Source organism: Lissotriton vulgaris, chromosome 5 (genome assembly GCF_964263255.1).
Source record: "Lissotriton vulgaris chromosome 5, aLisVul1.2, whole genome shotgun sequence".
In the NCBI taxonomy this organism is placed as follows: Eukaryota; Metazoa; Chordata; class Amphibia; order Caudata; family Salamandridae; genus Lissotriton; species Lissotriton vulgaris.
In genome coordinates this window covers 2,030,338,558-2,030,353,714 of record NC_141693.1, presented here as the reverse complement: position 1 = coordinate 2,030,353,714, position 15,157 = coordinate 2,030,338,558, and the positions used below count along the sequence as shown (strand labels likewise).

General features: G+C 48.9%; 2 protein-coding genes across 3 annotated transcripts in view; both read right to left on the bottom strand.

Moving 5' to 3' along the window:
• CFAP157 (cilia and flagella associated protein 157) overlaps positions 1-15,157 on the bottom strand; it is a 681,435-nt gene that overhangs the window by 61,167 nt on the left and 605,111 nt on the right. Inside the window, exon 8 of one of the 2 annotated variants that reach the window (XM_086924933.1) lies at positions 11,633-11,804. In XM_086924933.1, coding sequence (XP_086781059.1) covers positions 11,633-11,804 — 172 coding nt within the window. Of the gene's footprint in view, positions 1-10,969; positions 11,805-15,157 lie in introns of those variants that run through there. The other variant, XM_086924934.1, reaches the window with a different exon arrangement.
• LOC147718066 (uncharacterized) lies at positions 1,633-8,706 on the bottom strand. The gene is made up of 2 exons (XM_086924929.1): positions 1,898-8,706; positions 1,633-1,848 (listed from the first exon to the last, which is right to left on the bottom strand). The coding sequence occupies exon 1, from the start codon at positions 5,123-5,125 to the stop codon at positions 3,923-3,925; it is 1,203 nt and encodes a 400-aa protein (XP_086781055.1). The 5' UTR covers positions 5,126-8,706; the 3' UTR covers positions 1,633-1,848; positions 1,898-3,922.

The following is a 15,157-nucleotide window of genomic DNA, read 5'->3' as shown; positions in this document are numbered from 1 at the left end:
GTGCTGGAAGAAATCTGAGCAGAGCCCGGGGAGACTCCCTTCGCATGATGTGCTGGAAGAAATCTGAGCAGAGCCGGGGTAGACCCGCTTCCCATGATGTGCTGGAAGAAATCTGAGCAGAGCCCGGGAAGGCTACCGTCGCATGATGTGCTGAAAGAAATCTGAGCAGAGCCCGGGGAAACTCCCTTCGCATGATGTGCTGGAAGAAATCTGAGCAGAGCCCGGGGAGACCTCCTTCGCATGATGTGCTGGAAGAAATCTGAGCAGAGCCCGGGGAGACCCGCTTCACATGATGTGCTGGAAGAAATCTGAGCAGAGCCCGGGAAAACTCCCTTCGCATGATGTGCTGGAAGAAATCTGAGTAGAGCCCGGGGAGACTCCCGTCGCATGATGTGCTGGAAGAAATCTGAGCAGAGCCCGGGGAGACTCCCTTCGCTTAATGTGCTGGAAGAAATCTGAGCAGAGCCCGGAGAGACCTCCTTCGCATGATGTGCTGGAAGAAATCTGAGCGGAGCCCGGGTAGACCCGCTTCGCATGATGTGCTGGAAGAAATCTGAGCAGAGCCCGGGAAGACCCACTTCGCATAATGTGCTGGAAGAAATCTGAGCAGAGCCCAGGGAGACTCGCTTCGCATAATGTGCTGGAAGAAATCTGAGCAGAGCCCGGGGCGACTCCCTTCGCATGATTTGCTGGAAGAAATCTGAGCAGAGCCCGGGGAGACTCCCTTCGCATAATGTGCTGGAAGAAATCTGAGCAGAGCCCGGAGAGACCTCCTTCGCATGATGTGCTGGAAGAAATCTGAGCAGAGCCCGGGTAGACCCGCTTCGCATGATGTGCTGGAAGAAATCTGAGCAGAGCCTGGGAAGACCCACTTCGCATAATGTGCTGGAAGAAATCTGAGCAGAGCCCGGGGAGACTCGCTTCGCATAATGTGCTGGAAGAAATCTGAGCAGAGCCCGGGGTGACCCCCTTTGCATGATTTGCTGGAAGAAATCTGAGCAGAGTTTTGGTAGACTCGCTTCACATTATGTGCTGGAAGAAATCTGAGCAGAGCCCTGGGAGACCCGCTTTACCTAATGTGCTGGAAGAAATCTGAGCAGAGCCCGGGGAGACCTCCTTCGCATGATGTGCTGGAAGAAATCTGAGCAGAGCCCGGGGAGACCTCCTTCGCATGATGTGCTGCAAGAAATCTGAGCAGGGCCCGGGTAGACCCGCTTCGCATGATGTGCTGGAAGAAATCTGAGCAGAGCCCGGGAAGACCCACTTCGCATAATGTGCTGGAAGAAATCTGAGCAGAGCCCGGGGAGACTCGCTTCGCATAATGTGCTGGAAGAAATCTGAGCAGAGCCCGGGGTGACCCCCTTTGCATGATTTGCTGGAAGAAATCTGAGCAGAGTTTTGGTAGACTCGCTTCACATTATGTGCTGGAAGAAATCTGAGCAGAGCCCTGGGAGACCCGCTTTACCTAATCTGCTGGAAGAAATCTGAGCAGAGCCCGGGGAGACCTCCTTCGCATGATGTGCTGGAAGAAATCTGAGCAGAGCCCAGGGAGACCACCTCCGCATGATGTGCTGGAAGAAATCTGAGCAGAGTCCGGGGAGACCCCCTTCGCATGATGTGCTGGAAGAAATCTGAGCAGAGCCCGGGGAGACTCGCTTCGCATAATGTGCTGGAAGAAATCTGAGCAGAGCCCGGGGTGACCCCCTTTGCATGATTTGCTGGAAGAAATCTGAGCAGAGTTTTGGTAGACTCGCTTCACATTATGTGCTGGAAGAAATCTGAGCAGAGCCCTGGGAGACCCGCTTTACCTAATGTGCTGGAAGAAATCTGAGCAGAGCCCGGGGAGACCTCCTTCGCATGATGTGCTGGAAGAAATCTGAGCAGAGCCCAGTGAGACTCGCTTCACATGATGTGCTGGAAGAAACCTGAGCAGAGCCCGGGGAGACCCGCTTCACATGATGTGCTGGAAAAAATCTGAGTTACAGTTGCCTGCATGGTAGGGGGAAGTGGTTCTGCTTCCTGACTGGCTGAAGTTTCGTTTTTATTAAAGTTATGTGAATTGGTTAACAATGTCACTTGTCAAAGCAGCTTTGTTATTCAATGCTTTACTGCATACTCATAAGTACCATGTGAGACTCCCACCTCCATGATGGGAAGGATTCAAGTATGTGAATCTATGAATGATTGAATGCTGGAGAATAAAGATTACCAGTATGTATCAGACCCTTCTAGGTCAGACGTTCTTCTTTTCATTACATATTTGAAGTTTAGTCTGGAGAAAGGCAGGTCCTGTGCCGTGGAACACCTGGCCTCATCAGACGCAAAACATTCAGGCGGTTGTCTTCAAAATGGATCCAGTGCAGTCAGAGGGAGATGTTTGAGTCACAAACACCTCAAAGTTCTTCATTGCATTCCAAGGGGTTGCGATGATCTGGGGAGTGGAATCCATCTTGGTGTAGGGTCATACTTAGACCATGTACGTATCTAAGAATATCTGTCTTCAGGGAACTGAGCTGCTTCAGATATTGACTGCTAAGAAGCATCGACCAGAGGTGCAGGTTTCCAAGTTAGAAGGTTTTTGCAGATTTAGAATGATCTGTTTCACTCGTGTAATTATAGCAGGTCAGGCTGAGTGAAGTGATGAGTTAGGGGCTGAGGGTGAGCCTTAAACATTGTGAGGAAAGAAAGGGAAACAACTCTAGCGACTTTTGGATTTGCATTATAAATGAACGCCTTCTCAAAACAGACGCTAACAAGGCAAAATGGTCTCATTGCTCATAACGTTTCACACATTGCATGTGTGCAGCACTGTGCTGTACAGAGAGCACTGTATTTTGTACTGGAAGGACAACCCCCTTAGTAGATAAGGCTCTGCGATGCCCTCTTGCTCGAGCGCAACGCAGCACAGCAATTCTTGGACGTGCGCTGCATTGTGCTGCTGTTTAGTAAATCTGCCCCATTGTTACACTGAGGAAGAAGCCAATAGTCGATGATATAAGGAGTGAGGAAGCCTTATTTTGCCCTTCATTGAGGTCTGCTATTACCGACCCAACACACTGTTTGGAAGTTTGTTCCTAGAAGATGCATGACGCCCTACGAAGGGGTAGGGTTGGAGATCCGTCACACGCCCATCATGCAGCCTGGAGGTTGTCCCGCCTACGATGGTTCTGTGCATGAACGAGATGAGTGTCCTCACCATCACTACAGCTGCAGATGGAGGTAAGACGCCACCAGCCATGGACATCTGATGCGATTATGAGTCCTGCAAGAGGGAAGGAGTGTCTTCTGGTAGAAAGCTGGACTTTGGAGGGGCAGAATGGGATGCCCTTGGCTGTGACAGGTCCTATGCTGTACTTCACAGATGCATCATAAGTCTTCTTCTAGTCATCGAGGTTTGTCTGGGTGAGGGGATAAACTGAGGGCTCTCTGCCCCTAAATGGCCAGAAAACACTGGTGTGTGGTCTGACTCCACAGTGGCCGCCTTCCCCACATTCACAGGAAAGATTATCCTGGAGGATTAGGGGTTCTTCCAGATAGATATCAGCAGCAGGGTCCCCTCAGGGCCCCTCACAAAGGCTAGCATATATGAGCTTTTTATTGGGCCGAGCATATCTGTGAATGGACTTCAATCCCACAAGCCCTTAGATTTCCCAACAATCTTTCATTTGGTATCGAAGAAGATATTGCCATGCCAGGAGGAGATAGATCAGCATACTTGTCGCATCCTTTTGACTCTAAAGTCCACGGAAGAACACGCTGAGGTGCCTTGCACACACTAGAAGAGAAGGGCTTAAAGCAAACAGAGGGAAGGCTGTGAAAGACGCCCTTTTTGGTATAGAAGATTTCACCTCACAGGAACATATTTGGCATGAGTGCTTGGGTTGGATGATGAGCACTGAGAGCTGCAGATCTCGTTGAGCAGTCACGGGTTCAGATCGCTAGCCTTATTCGCAGAAATGACACTCCGCTCCTTAAGATGTAGTGGGGTCGGAGTAGAGAACAGAGAGGAGACAACTGAAGGAGAAGGAGGTGAGAGCTGTGGCATGCTTGGGTTGATGGCAAAGGATATCACCGAAGGAGAAGGAGGTGAGAGCTGTGGCATGGTTGGATTGATGACAAACGATAACACCGAAGGAGAAGGAGGTGAGAGCTGTGGCATGGTTGGGTTGATGGCAAAGGATATCACCGAAGAAGAAGGAGGTGAGAGCTGTGGCATGGTTGGGTTGATGGCAAAGGATATCACCGAAGAAGAAGGTGAGAGCTGTGGCATGGTTGGGTTGATGGCAAAGGATATCACTGAAGAAGGAGGTGAGAGCTGTGACATGCTTGGGCTGATGGCAAAGGATAACATCACCGAAGGAGAAGGAGGTGAGAGCTGTGGCATGGTTGGGTTGATGGCAAAGGATAACATCACCGAAGAAAAAGGAGGTGAGAGCTGAGGCATGCTTGGGTTGATGGCAAAGGATATCACCGAAGGAGAAGGAGGTGAGAGCTGTGGCATGGTTGGGTTGATGGCAAAGGATATCACTGAAGAAGGAGGTGAGAGCTGTGGCATGGTTGGGTTGATGGCAAAGGATATCACCGAAGGAGAAGGAGGTGAGAGCTGTGGCATGGTTGGGTTGATGGCAAAGGATAACACCGAAGAAAAAGGAGGTGAGAGCTGAGGCATGCTTGGGTTGATGGCAAAGGATATCACCGAAGGAGAAGGAGGTGAGAGCTGTGGCATGCTTGGGTTGATGGCAAAGGATATCACCGAAGAAAAAGGAGGTGAGAGCTGAGGCATGCTTGGGTTGATGGCAAAGGATATCACCGAAGGAGAAGGAGGTGAGAGCTGTGGCATGCTTGGGTTGATGGCAAAGGATATCACCGAAGGAGGAGGAGGTGAGAGCTGTGGCATGGTTGGGTTGATGGCAAAGGATAACATCACCGAAGGAGAAGGAGGTGAGAGCTGTGGCATGCATGGTTTGATGGCAAAGCAGATCACCGAAGGAGAAGGAGGTGAGAGCTGAGGCATGCTTGGGTTGATGGCAAAGGATATCACCGAAGGAGAAGGAGGTGAGAGCTGTGTCATGCTTGGGTTGATGGCAAAGGATATCACTGAAGAAGGAGGTGAGAGCTGTGGCATGCTACCTGTTTCCCTTCGCTCCAGAGCCCGTTCCGCCCCGGCTGAGTGCCGTTTGTGCGGAGGGTCGCACTCTAGAGCGCCATTCCCCGCCTTCTCTTCTCCACTTCCGCCCTGCCGCACCCAGCGCAGGTTAGCGGTCTAGTGGCTATACGTCCCTTCCATATAAAATGACGGTGTGGCGGAAGCGCAGCGGACGAGCGCAGCGGGAGCGCCGACTTCGCGCCGAAGTCAAGCCAAAGTCCTGCCCGTCTGCGCCCGTCCGCGGCCGGCCGCGACCTGCGGCCTTACACCCTGCCCAAACTTTCCTGTATTCTTCTGCGGACTTATGTTCCCTCCAACATGCTGTCCCTTTGCCGCCTGAGGCTATTAGGAGGGCCCAGGTGTGTGGTATTGTTTGCCCCCCCGAGCACGTTCTCTCCTCTCCCGCCCGGTCCTGCCTCCTCTTCCGTACCCTCCAATATCCCCCCTCCCACTCCTGTCACCCGTGCCCTAACTATTCTTTATCTAAATACACGCTCCCTGGTGAAACACCAATTAGAGATTTACCGTCTACTAGATGACACTAACATAGATATCCTCTTCCTGTCCGAGACCTGGGTAACAGAGGACTCCGTGCCTGATATCCTAGCCGCTATCCCAAACGGCTACTATATTTTACACGTTAACCGTCCTATGGGGCAAGTTGGTGGTGGAGTCGCTGCCATCATCCGTAAAGAATATGTTTTTTCCATCTTGGACTGCACTCCCATCCCCAATACTCAAACCCTCGTTATACAGCTCCGCTCCATCACTACCTCTCTTATCTGCGTTCTTATGTACAGACCTCCCTCCTACATGCCTTCCTTCGCTCAATCAGTTGGGGAGTTGGTCTCTGAGCTTTTTATTAATCACTCCAGGATTCTCATCCTGGGCGATTTCAATTATTGGCCTAATGACCCGCAAGAAAGCCGATTGTCTGAGCTGTTCTCAGAAACCCTCACCAGCCTGAACTGCCAGCAATTGATTTCCACCCCTACCCACTGTAAGGGACATATACTTGATCAGGTCTGGATGGCTAATCTTGACATCGACCCTCCACTGATCACCCCTTGCACCTGGTCAGACCACTACCTTATCTCCTTCTCTGTTGATCTTCCTAGCTTCCACCGCCCTCCTCGCCCGGCTAACATCACGGCCCGTAATTGGAAAAATGCTGATTTGCCAAAACTTCACTCTCTATTGGCAGCCTCAGTTCCCCCAGTTTCTGAATCTGTCTCTCGCCAAGCCGCTATTCTTGAGCACTGGCTGAAGGCAGCAGCCGACACTGTAGCTCCTCTAAAAACTATAAAAGTCCAGCGCCCCCATGACGCCCAGCGATGGTTTAATGACCAGCTTAAACTTGACAAATTAGCCCTCCGCCAAGCTGAACGTCGTTGGCGCCACAAGTACGACCCTTTACTCAAGACAGAGTTTACCACTCTACTTAACAAATATAAATCCTCGATACTTGAGGCTAAGACTTCCTACTTCTCCTGTAAAATCTTGGAGTTGGCTTCTAAAGCTAAAGACATCTTCTCGATAGTCAATGAGCTCTCCCTTCCCGATCGCATCACTCTCCCTCCCGTGCCCACCCAGGCACTGTGTGATGAGCTTAATGCCTTCTTTCGAGATAAAATCTCCTCTATCAAAAACAACATCCTTCCACCTTCCCCCTTCCAAATCATTTCCCCTCCCCTCCGAAAACTCTCAGAAATTTCACACTTTTCCTTCCATTACCATTACCGACTTCCACAGTCTTCTTCATAAAGTCTGTTCCGGTTCTCCTAAGGACTGCTGCCCCCCACATATTCTTAAAGAAATCTTCATGGCCTGTCCTGAGCCTGCCCTGACTCTTCTCAACTCCTCCTTAACATCAGGAGTTGTTCCAGAAGCTTTTAAGCAAGCGGTGGTATTACCCATTCTGAAAAAACACAACGCAGACCCACTTGTGCTGAGCAATTACAGACCCATCTCCCTTCTCCCTTTTCTTGGAAAGATCCTAGAAACTTATGTTACTAGGTGTCTGAGCACGTTTGTTGAGACTTCCCTTTTCCTGGATCCCCTACAGGCTGGTTTTCGCCCCCTCCATTCCACAGAGATGGTGATCGCGGCTCTCATGGACACTCTTAGAGCCGGAGCTGACAATAACATCTCCCAAGCCCTTGTACTGTTGGATCTCTCGGCGGCTTTTGACACGGTCGATCATACTATCCTGATCGACCGTGTCAAAAACGCCGGCATCCAGGGCTTTGCCCTGGACTGGGTTCGATCCTTCCTGCAAGGCCGCTCCCAGGCAGTCCACCTTTCTACCTTCTTTGCTCCTTTCTCCCCCCTCACTTGTGGTGTCCCCCAGGGTTCAGCTCTTTCCCGCTTCTTTTTCATTTATATATGCAACCACTTATGGTCGCCCTTCGTCACTCCCCTGCCACTATATATAATTATGCAGACGACCTACAGTTGGTCTTCCCTTTGGACACTTCACCATCCTCCCGTTCTAATTTTCAAACAACAATGTTGTTCATCTCTGACTGGATGGCTCACAGCCAGCTCAAGCTGAACCCGTCTAAGACGGAACTTGTTCTGGTGGGTGGCCCTACCAATCCATGGGATGACAATTACTAGCCCCCTTCTCTTGGCACTCCCCCTTGCCCGGTCAGCTCTGTGAAAAGCCTTGGAGTGGTCATCTCTGAGGACTTATCTATGAAATCCCAGATCTCGGCTGTTACATCATCCTGCTTTTTTCAACTGCGTAGGATCCGTAGGATCTGCCGATTTCTTACCAGAGAGGCACTCATACTAGTCATACTGGCTTTGGTCATCTCCAGGATTGACTTTGCTAACATCTTGTATGTGGGGATACCTGCCTATCAGCTTCAAAAACTCCAGCTAATTCAGAACCAGGCCGCCCGCTTGGTGTTCCATCAACCTAAACACCAGCATGTTTCCCCCCTTCTAAGGAGCCTCCATTGGCTCCCAGTGGCCAAACGGTGCTCCTTCAAACTTGGATGCACCATATTCAAATCTCTCCATAACCGCGCCCCTGAATTCATCTCCTCCAAGCTAAAGAGATACCTTCCTACCCGTAATCTCAGATCTTCTGCTGATAACCTTCTCTGCATCCCATCTAATAGCCGCAAAAAACACGGCGGAATGCGTTTTTCTTTTTTAGGCCCTTCCTTCTGGAATTCCCTCCCTTCTTCTTTTCGCCAATGCCCCTCTTATGAGTCATTCAGGAAAACCTTAAAAACTTTCCTTTTCAAAGCAGTCTCAGAATAATAACCTTTGCCCTGGCTCGTTATGTCTGTTATGAGCGCCAAGAAACCGTCTCGGTGTACGTGCGCGGTATAAACTTTTTTAACATAACATAACATAACATGCTTGGGCTGATGGCAAAGGATAACATCACCAAAGGAGAAGAAAGTGAGAGCTGTGGCATGCTTGGGTTGATGGCAAAGCATATCACAGAAGGAGAAGGAGGTGAGAGCTGTGGCATGGCTGGGTTGATGGCAAAGGATATCACCGAAGGAGAAGGAGTTGAGAGCTGTGTCATGCTTGGGTTGATGGCAAAGGATATGACTGAAGAAGGAGGTGAGAGCTGTGGCATGCTTGGGTTGATGGCAAAGGATATGACTGAAGAAGGAGGTGAGAGCTGTGGCATGCTTGGGTTGATGGCAAAGGATATGACTGAAGAAGGAGGTGAGAGCTGTGGCATGCTTGGGCTGATGGCAAAGGATAACACCGAAGGAGAAGGAGGTGAGAGCTGTGGCATGCTTGGGTTGATGGGAAAGGATATCACAGAAGAACAAGGAGGTGAGAGCTGTGGCATGCTTGGGCTGATGGCAAAGGATAACACCGAAGGAGAAGGAGGTGAGAGCTGTGGCATGCTTGGGTTGATGGGAAAGGATATCACAGAAGAACAAGGAGGTGAGAGCTGTGGCATGCTTGAGTTGATGGCAAAGGATAACATCACCGAAGGAGAAGGAGTTGAGAGCTGAGGCATGCTTGGGTTGATGGGAAAGGATAACACCAAAGGAAAAGGAGGTGAGAGCTGAGGCATGCTTGGGTTGATGGGAAAGGATAGAAGGAGGTGAGAGCTGTGGCATGCTTGGGTTGATGGCAAAGGATATCACCGAAGGAGGAGGAGGTGAGAGCTGAGGCATGCTTGGGCTGATGGCAAAGGATAACACCGACGGAGAAGGAGGTGAGAGCTGTGGCATGCTTGGGTTGATGGCAAAGGATATCGCTGAAGGAGGTGAGAGCTGTGTCATGCTTGGGCTGATGGCAAAGGATAACATCATCAAAGGAGAAGAAGGTGAGAGCTGAGGCATGCTTGGGTTGATGGCAAAGGATAACATCATCAAAGGAGAAGAAGGTGAGAGCTGTGGCATCCTTTGCCATCAACCCAAGCATATCACCAAAGGAGAAGGAGGTGAGAGCTGAGGCATGCTTGGGTTGATGGCAAAGGATATCACTGAAGAAGGAGGTGAGAGCTGTGGCATGCTTGGGTTGATGGCAAAGGATATCACCGAAGAAGAAGGAGGTGAGAGCTGTGGCATGCTTGGGTTGATGGCAAAGGATATCACTGAAGAAGGAGGTGAGAGCTGTGGCATGCTTGGGCTGATTGCAAAGGATAACATCACCAAAGGAGAAGAAGGTGAGAGCTGTGACATCCTTTGCCATCAACCCAAGCATATCACCAAAGGAAAAGGAGTTGAGAGCTGTGGCATGCTTGGGTTGATGGCAAAGGATATCACTGAAGAAGGAGGTGAGAGCTGTGGCATGCTTGGGCTGATGGCAAAGGATAACATCACCGAAGGAGAAGGAGGTGAGAGCTGAGGCATGCTTGGGTTGATGGCAAAGGATAACACCGAAGGAGAAGGAGTTGAGAGCTGTGGCATGCTTGGGTTGATGGCAAAGGATAACACCGAAGGAGAAGGAGTTGAGAGCTGTGGCATGCTTGGGTTGATGGCAAAGGATAACACCGAAGGAGAAGGAGTTGAGAGCTGTGGCATGCTTGGGTTGATGGCAAAGGATATCACCGACGGAGAAGGAGGTGAGAGCTGTGGCATGCTTGGGTTGATGGCAAAGGATATCACCGACGGAGAAGGAGGTGAGAGCTGTGGCATGCTTGGGTTGATGGCAAAGGATAACACCGAAGGAGAAGGAGTTGAGAGCTGTGGCATGCTTGGGTTGATGGCAAAGGATATCACCGAAGGAGAAGGAGGTGAGAGCTGTGGCATGCTTGGGCTGATGGCAAAGGATAACATCATCAAAGGAGAAGAAGGTGAGAGCTGTGGCATGCTTGGGTTGATGGCAAAGGATAACATCATCAAAGGAGAAGAAGGTGAGAGCTGTGGCATCCTTTGCCATCAACCCAAGCATATCACCAAAGGAGAAGGAGGTGAGAGCTGAGGCATGCTTGGGTTGATGGCAAAGGATATCACTGAAGAAGGAGGTGAGAGCTGTGGCATGCTTGGGCTGATTGCAAAGGATAACATCACCAAAGGAGAAGAAGGTGAGAGCTGTGGCATCCTTTGGGGGATGGCAAAGGATATCACCGAAGGAGAAGGGGTTGAGAGCTGTGGCATGCTTGGGCTGATGGCAAAGGATATCACTGAAGAAGGAGGTGAGAGCAGTGGCATGCTTGGGCTGATGGCAAAGGATATCACCGAAGGAGAAGGAGTTGAGAGCTGTGGCATGCTTGGGCTGATGGCAAAGGATATCACTGAAGAAGGAGGTGAGAGCTGTGGCATGCTTGGGCTGATGGCAAAGGATATCACCGAAGGAGGAGGTGAGAGCTGTGGCATGCTTGGGTTGATGGCAAAGCATATCATCGAAGGAGAAGGAGGTGAGAGCTGTGGCATGCTTGGGTTGATGGCAAAGGATATCACAGAAGGAGAAGGAGGTGAGAGCTGAGGCATCCTTTGGGGGATGGCAAAGGATATCACCGAAGGAGAAGGGGTTGAGAGCTGTGGCATGCTTGGGTTGATGGCAAAGGATATCGCTGAAGGAGGTGAGAGCTGTGGCATCTGTTGGAGGATGGCAAAGGGTAACATCACGGAAGGAGGGGAGAGCTGACGCATGCTTGGATTGATGACAAAGGATCACATCCCAGAAGGAGAACAAGGTGAGCGCTGTGGTGTGCAAGAGTTGATGGCAAGGGATGAGGAAAGTCACAATAGACCTTATATCTAGATGCCTACCATATCTAGTCCAGGAAAATCAGGAAATACTTGTAGGCCCATGAGTACAGATGTCCACCCTGCCTTGTCTGACACAGTCCCATTGTAGTCAGGCAGATACAGACCAATATTGCATCCCCGCTGTAGAAAAGAAATACACCCAAAAGGACCCCCATCTACCTAATACAGAGAAGGCACCTCTCTACCCGGAGGGGGCGCAGGAGCATTCCCTGACCCCAGTCATGGACAGCCCCTGCGCCCTCTCCGTTCCACAGATCTTTCAGCCAAGTGCTGGGAGTTGCTGAACCTTGCGTGAGCTTGTGCTTCCTCGCAGGGGTCCTAGTTGCGATGTCCTGGAAAGCAGTCTCATGTTGCTGAGATTGGCAGCACTAGGGTCAGGCCGAGGCACAAGTCCCAGATCTCCAATCCGGTAGTGAGAAATATCCCTGCTGGCCTTCACTTCAGGGGACACGTTCAACCTAAACAGAAAAGAATATCTTAATAAATCAGGGTCATTGCAACATGATGTGTCACATTTACACACAAAGGGACATATTTATTTACATTTAATGCAACGCGCACATCTACGAAAGTTGCTGCTTTCTGTTTGTCGTAGGATATGGCCCTGCTTCTCTCTCCCCTTTGAGCCAGGCACAAATCCTTGCACTACAGTGCAAGGGTGTTTGCATGATGTCAAGCATAGGTTTGGTTCTGAAAGGGTACCCTTTGCGTACAAAATACTATGCTTTGACATAGTTTAAAACTTCTCCAAGTTTCTATGTATGCAATATATTACAGCTCACATGCAAATCTGGAAAGGTGTGAGGAACAAACATGTTTCTCCAATGCTATGCCTGCTTCACATAGGCATATATTTTGGTGCAGAGTTCTGCCACCCTTTTTAGTAGCTAGAGCTTTGCGTCAAAATCCATAGGTGGTATCATAGGAAAGCTCAAGTCCCAACCAATGTTACAAGGTAGGGTTTAGCAGTGCTTTGAGTTTCTTTAGGGCTCCGTTCCAGTGCGACACAGAAGACTGAAGCGGATATGACACACAGGGAAATTACCACACAACACTGAGGGACCTTGAAAGCCCCAGGGACGGGCTCTTTTCCCTTGAGGCACAAACCCAGTCTCCTGCTTTTAGCCTGTTCAAAGAAATTTAAAGCATGATATTCCTGTTGCATTGCAGTGTCCTCGGCCAATCACCAGAGAGAGTGGACTTCACGAATCGAGGTAGAGCTGCTCTGGAAGGGGCGTCACCGGGGCTAGGTGCAAACTCCAGAGATAGGAACCTGCAGCCATATTTCCGTCGCCCAGGAGCCATGTTTCCGTCGCCCAGTGGCATCACTGCGGCTAGGTGCAAGCTCCAGAGATAGGAACTTGCAGCCATATTTCTGTCACACAGGAGCTGCTCTAGAAGGGGCGTCACTAGGGCTAGGTGCAAGCTCCAGAGATATGAACCTGCAGCCATATGTCCGTCACCCAGGAGCTGCTCTAGAAGGGGCGTCACTGGGGCTACTGTAAATGATTCTAGGACCCTAGTGTAATTTTCCCAATTCATGCCCCTATATAGGTATAAATTACCCGATCCTTATATAGGCATAGAAATCATTACCATATTTAGATCGAGCCTATGCAGCCCAAATACGGCATGGCTACTTCCACTAAGTTCCGAGAATCAACAACGATTTCTTAGAGAAACCCGCCTTCAGCAGCCAGGGACTTCCCCTCGCCTGAATACTAATTTATCTAGGAAATCATGGAGTTTTCACAGAACTGGGTCTTTGAGTGAAGTTATTAAGTCCAAACATACGTCAAACTCGGCACCTTCAAAGTATAAATAAGCCTACATTTGCCCAGACAAACACGCGGTGGTTTGGAGCAGATCAACTAACTACTTGCCCGACGCCCTGCAGTAGCAAGTGCCGAAGGAAGCCGACCCTCCAGCTGACGCACTGAGAGACGCTGTCTTTTCTCCTGCCGAGAAATCCAGCTCCAGTGTTTCCAGGCTACCCTTGCGGGTTGCTGGGAAATCGAGTCCTGAGAGAGAGAGATACAAGACCTCCTTCATTCTAAAACCAAGGTACGGAGCTGATTAGACCCTTGGAGAATTCTTGGAATAGATTCTTGGCAAAGAATACTAATCTTAAGCTACTCCTCACTTACCTCTTCCCTTGTACTAGACTTAGGTTAGGTACACCGGGGTAGGCGTATTTTAGAAACACCAGTTGAGCACTTTTAGTCATTATTTTATTACTGTATGTATTTTATACGTTATAGGCAATTTATGGCTTAGAAACCATATCATGCTTTTACAGTACTACTTCATAATACTTTTCGTATTATATGCCCTGTACTTTATAACCAGTATTACGATTGTAGCAGTACATTTCTTATGCTAGAGAAAGAAGACTGTTTAATAAATACTTTTTGTTGAAAACGCCCGTCTCTCTATTTTCTCAGCACCTATGGTGAAACAAAGCATGCACGATTGACTGAGAAAAATAGTTATCTATTGTTTCCGCGACTCTAGAGATTGATTTTTTATTCTTGGGAAACAAAGTTGTCATGTTTACGCTGTTGTCAGAAACTAATCCCTTCTTGTTTATTTGAGAAACTTTCTAGTGACCTCTGAGCTAGCTGGCCCTCACTATTAAGTTTAATATATTTGGTAGAGACCTAGTCGACCTCAGTCCTACGTCTAAACTATAGTATATGTTATTCCAATGCGCAGAGCCTATTGGGAATATAGGAACTACACCACATGGCGCCCAACGTTTGGTAAGGCGATAATTTAACGCAAGATACTAAAGTAACTCAGTTGTGCTTCTCACACAGACCCCTTTCTCCCGTAAATACTCCAATAGACGTCTGGATTTGGTGAAAGGTTAATATCCGCCAAAACTGAGTAGGACGAAAATCCTATGTATTAGTTTTTGGTTTGTTCAACGTTGAAGGATACAGTGTTCCTAAATATTGTGCACCTAATCTTTGTTTCCTTGAAACTTTGCTCTGTAAAAACTTCCAGTCGACAAAATGTCGGAGAGTGACGAAGAAAGGGGGAGAGCTGCAGCAGCAGCTCAAGCAGTCTTAGATGACAGAAATAGGCTACAGAATGACCCAGATGTTATAAACATCTTGGTAAATGTAAGAAAAACTATAACTTACAAACTCATAAATAATGGAGTATCATCGATAGGTGGTAAAGTAATCTTTGTTATAGAGGCACATGAATATCGGCAAACAGAGGTATTCTATTCATGGATTCACTTTCCTCCAGCAGATGGAGGTACACACGAGTTCCACTACTACAAAGTAGAGGAACCTCCAAAAGAATATGTTCCTTACGAGGACATTAAAATTCCATTAACTTACCAAGAGCATCAGCTCTGGTTTCAAAATCACATTACAGGCTCGGTCCACTAGGTAGACCAGGAGCTACATGGCCGGTACTAGCCAGCTATACACCACATCCTGACATAGAAAATATGACAGTTCGAGAACTGTTAGCTCAGCTGAAACAGTTAATTAAAATACATAGACAATTGGTTCAATATGTCATGCGGACCTTATCAGTCCAACCTACTGTAAGGATTCCACAGCACACCCGTCACCAGGGGAACACAAACAAAATCACACCACGGACTATACAATCAGTAATTGGAAAATTGCCCGCCAAAAAGGAACAAATTCCATTTTGGTTAGCACAAAAAATTACTCAAATTGAGGCAGTATTCCCTGATAGTACACCTCATGAGAAACACAGAATTTTGACAATCTGTTTACCAATGGGGATAGCACCACATGTGGAAGACTGTGACACTTGGGGT

Bases quoted from the DNA above. Each gene is read 5' to 3' on its own strand.
- LOC147718066 (XM_086924929.1), bottom strand. From the start codon at position 5,125: ATGCCACAGCTCTCACCTCCTTCTTCAGTGATATCCTTTGCCATCAAC.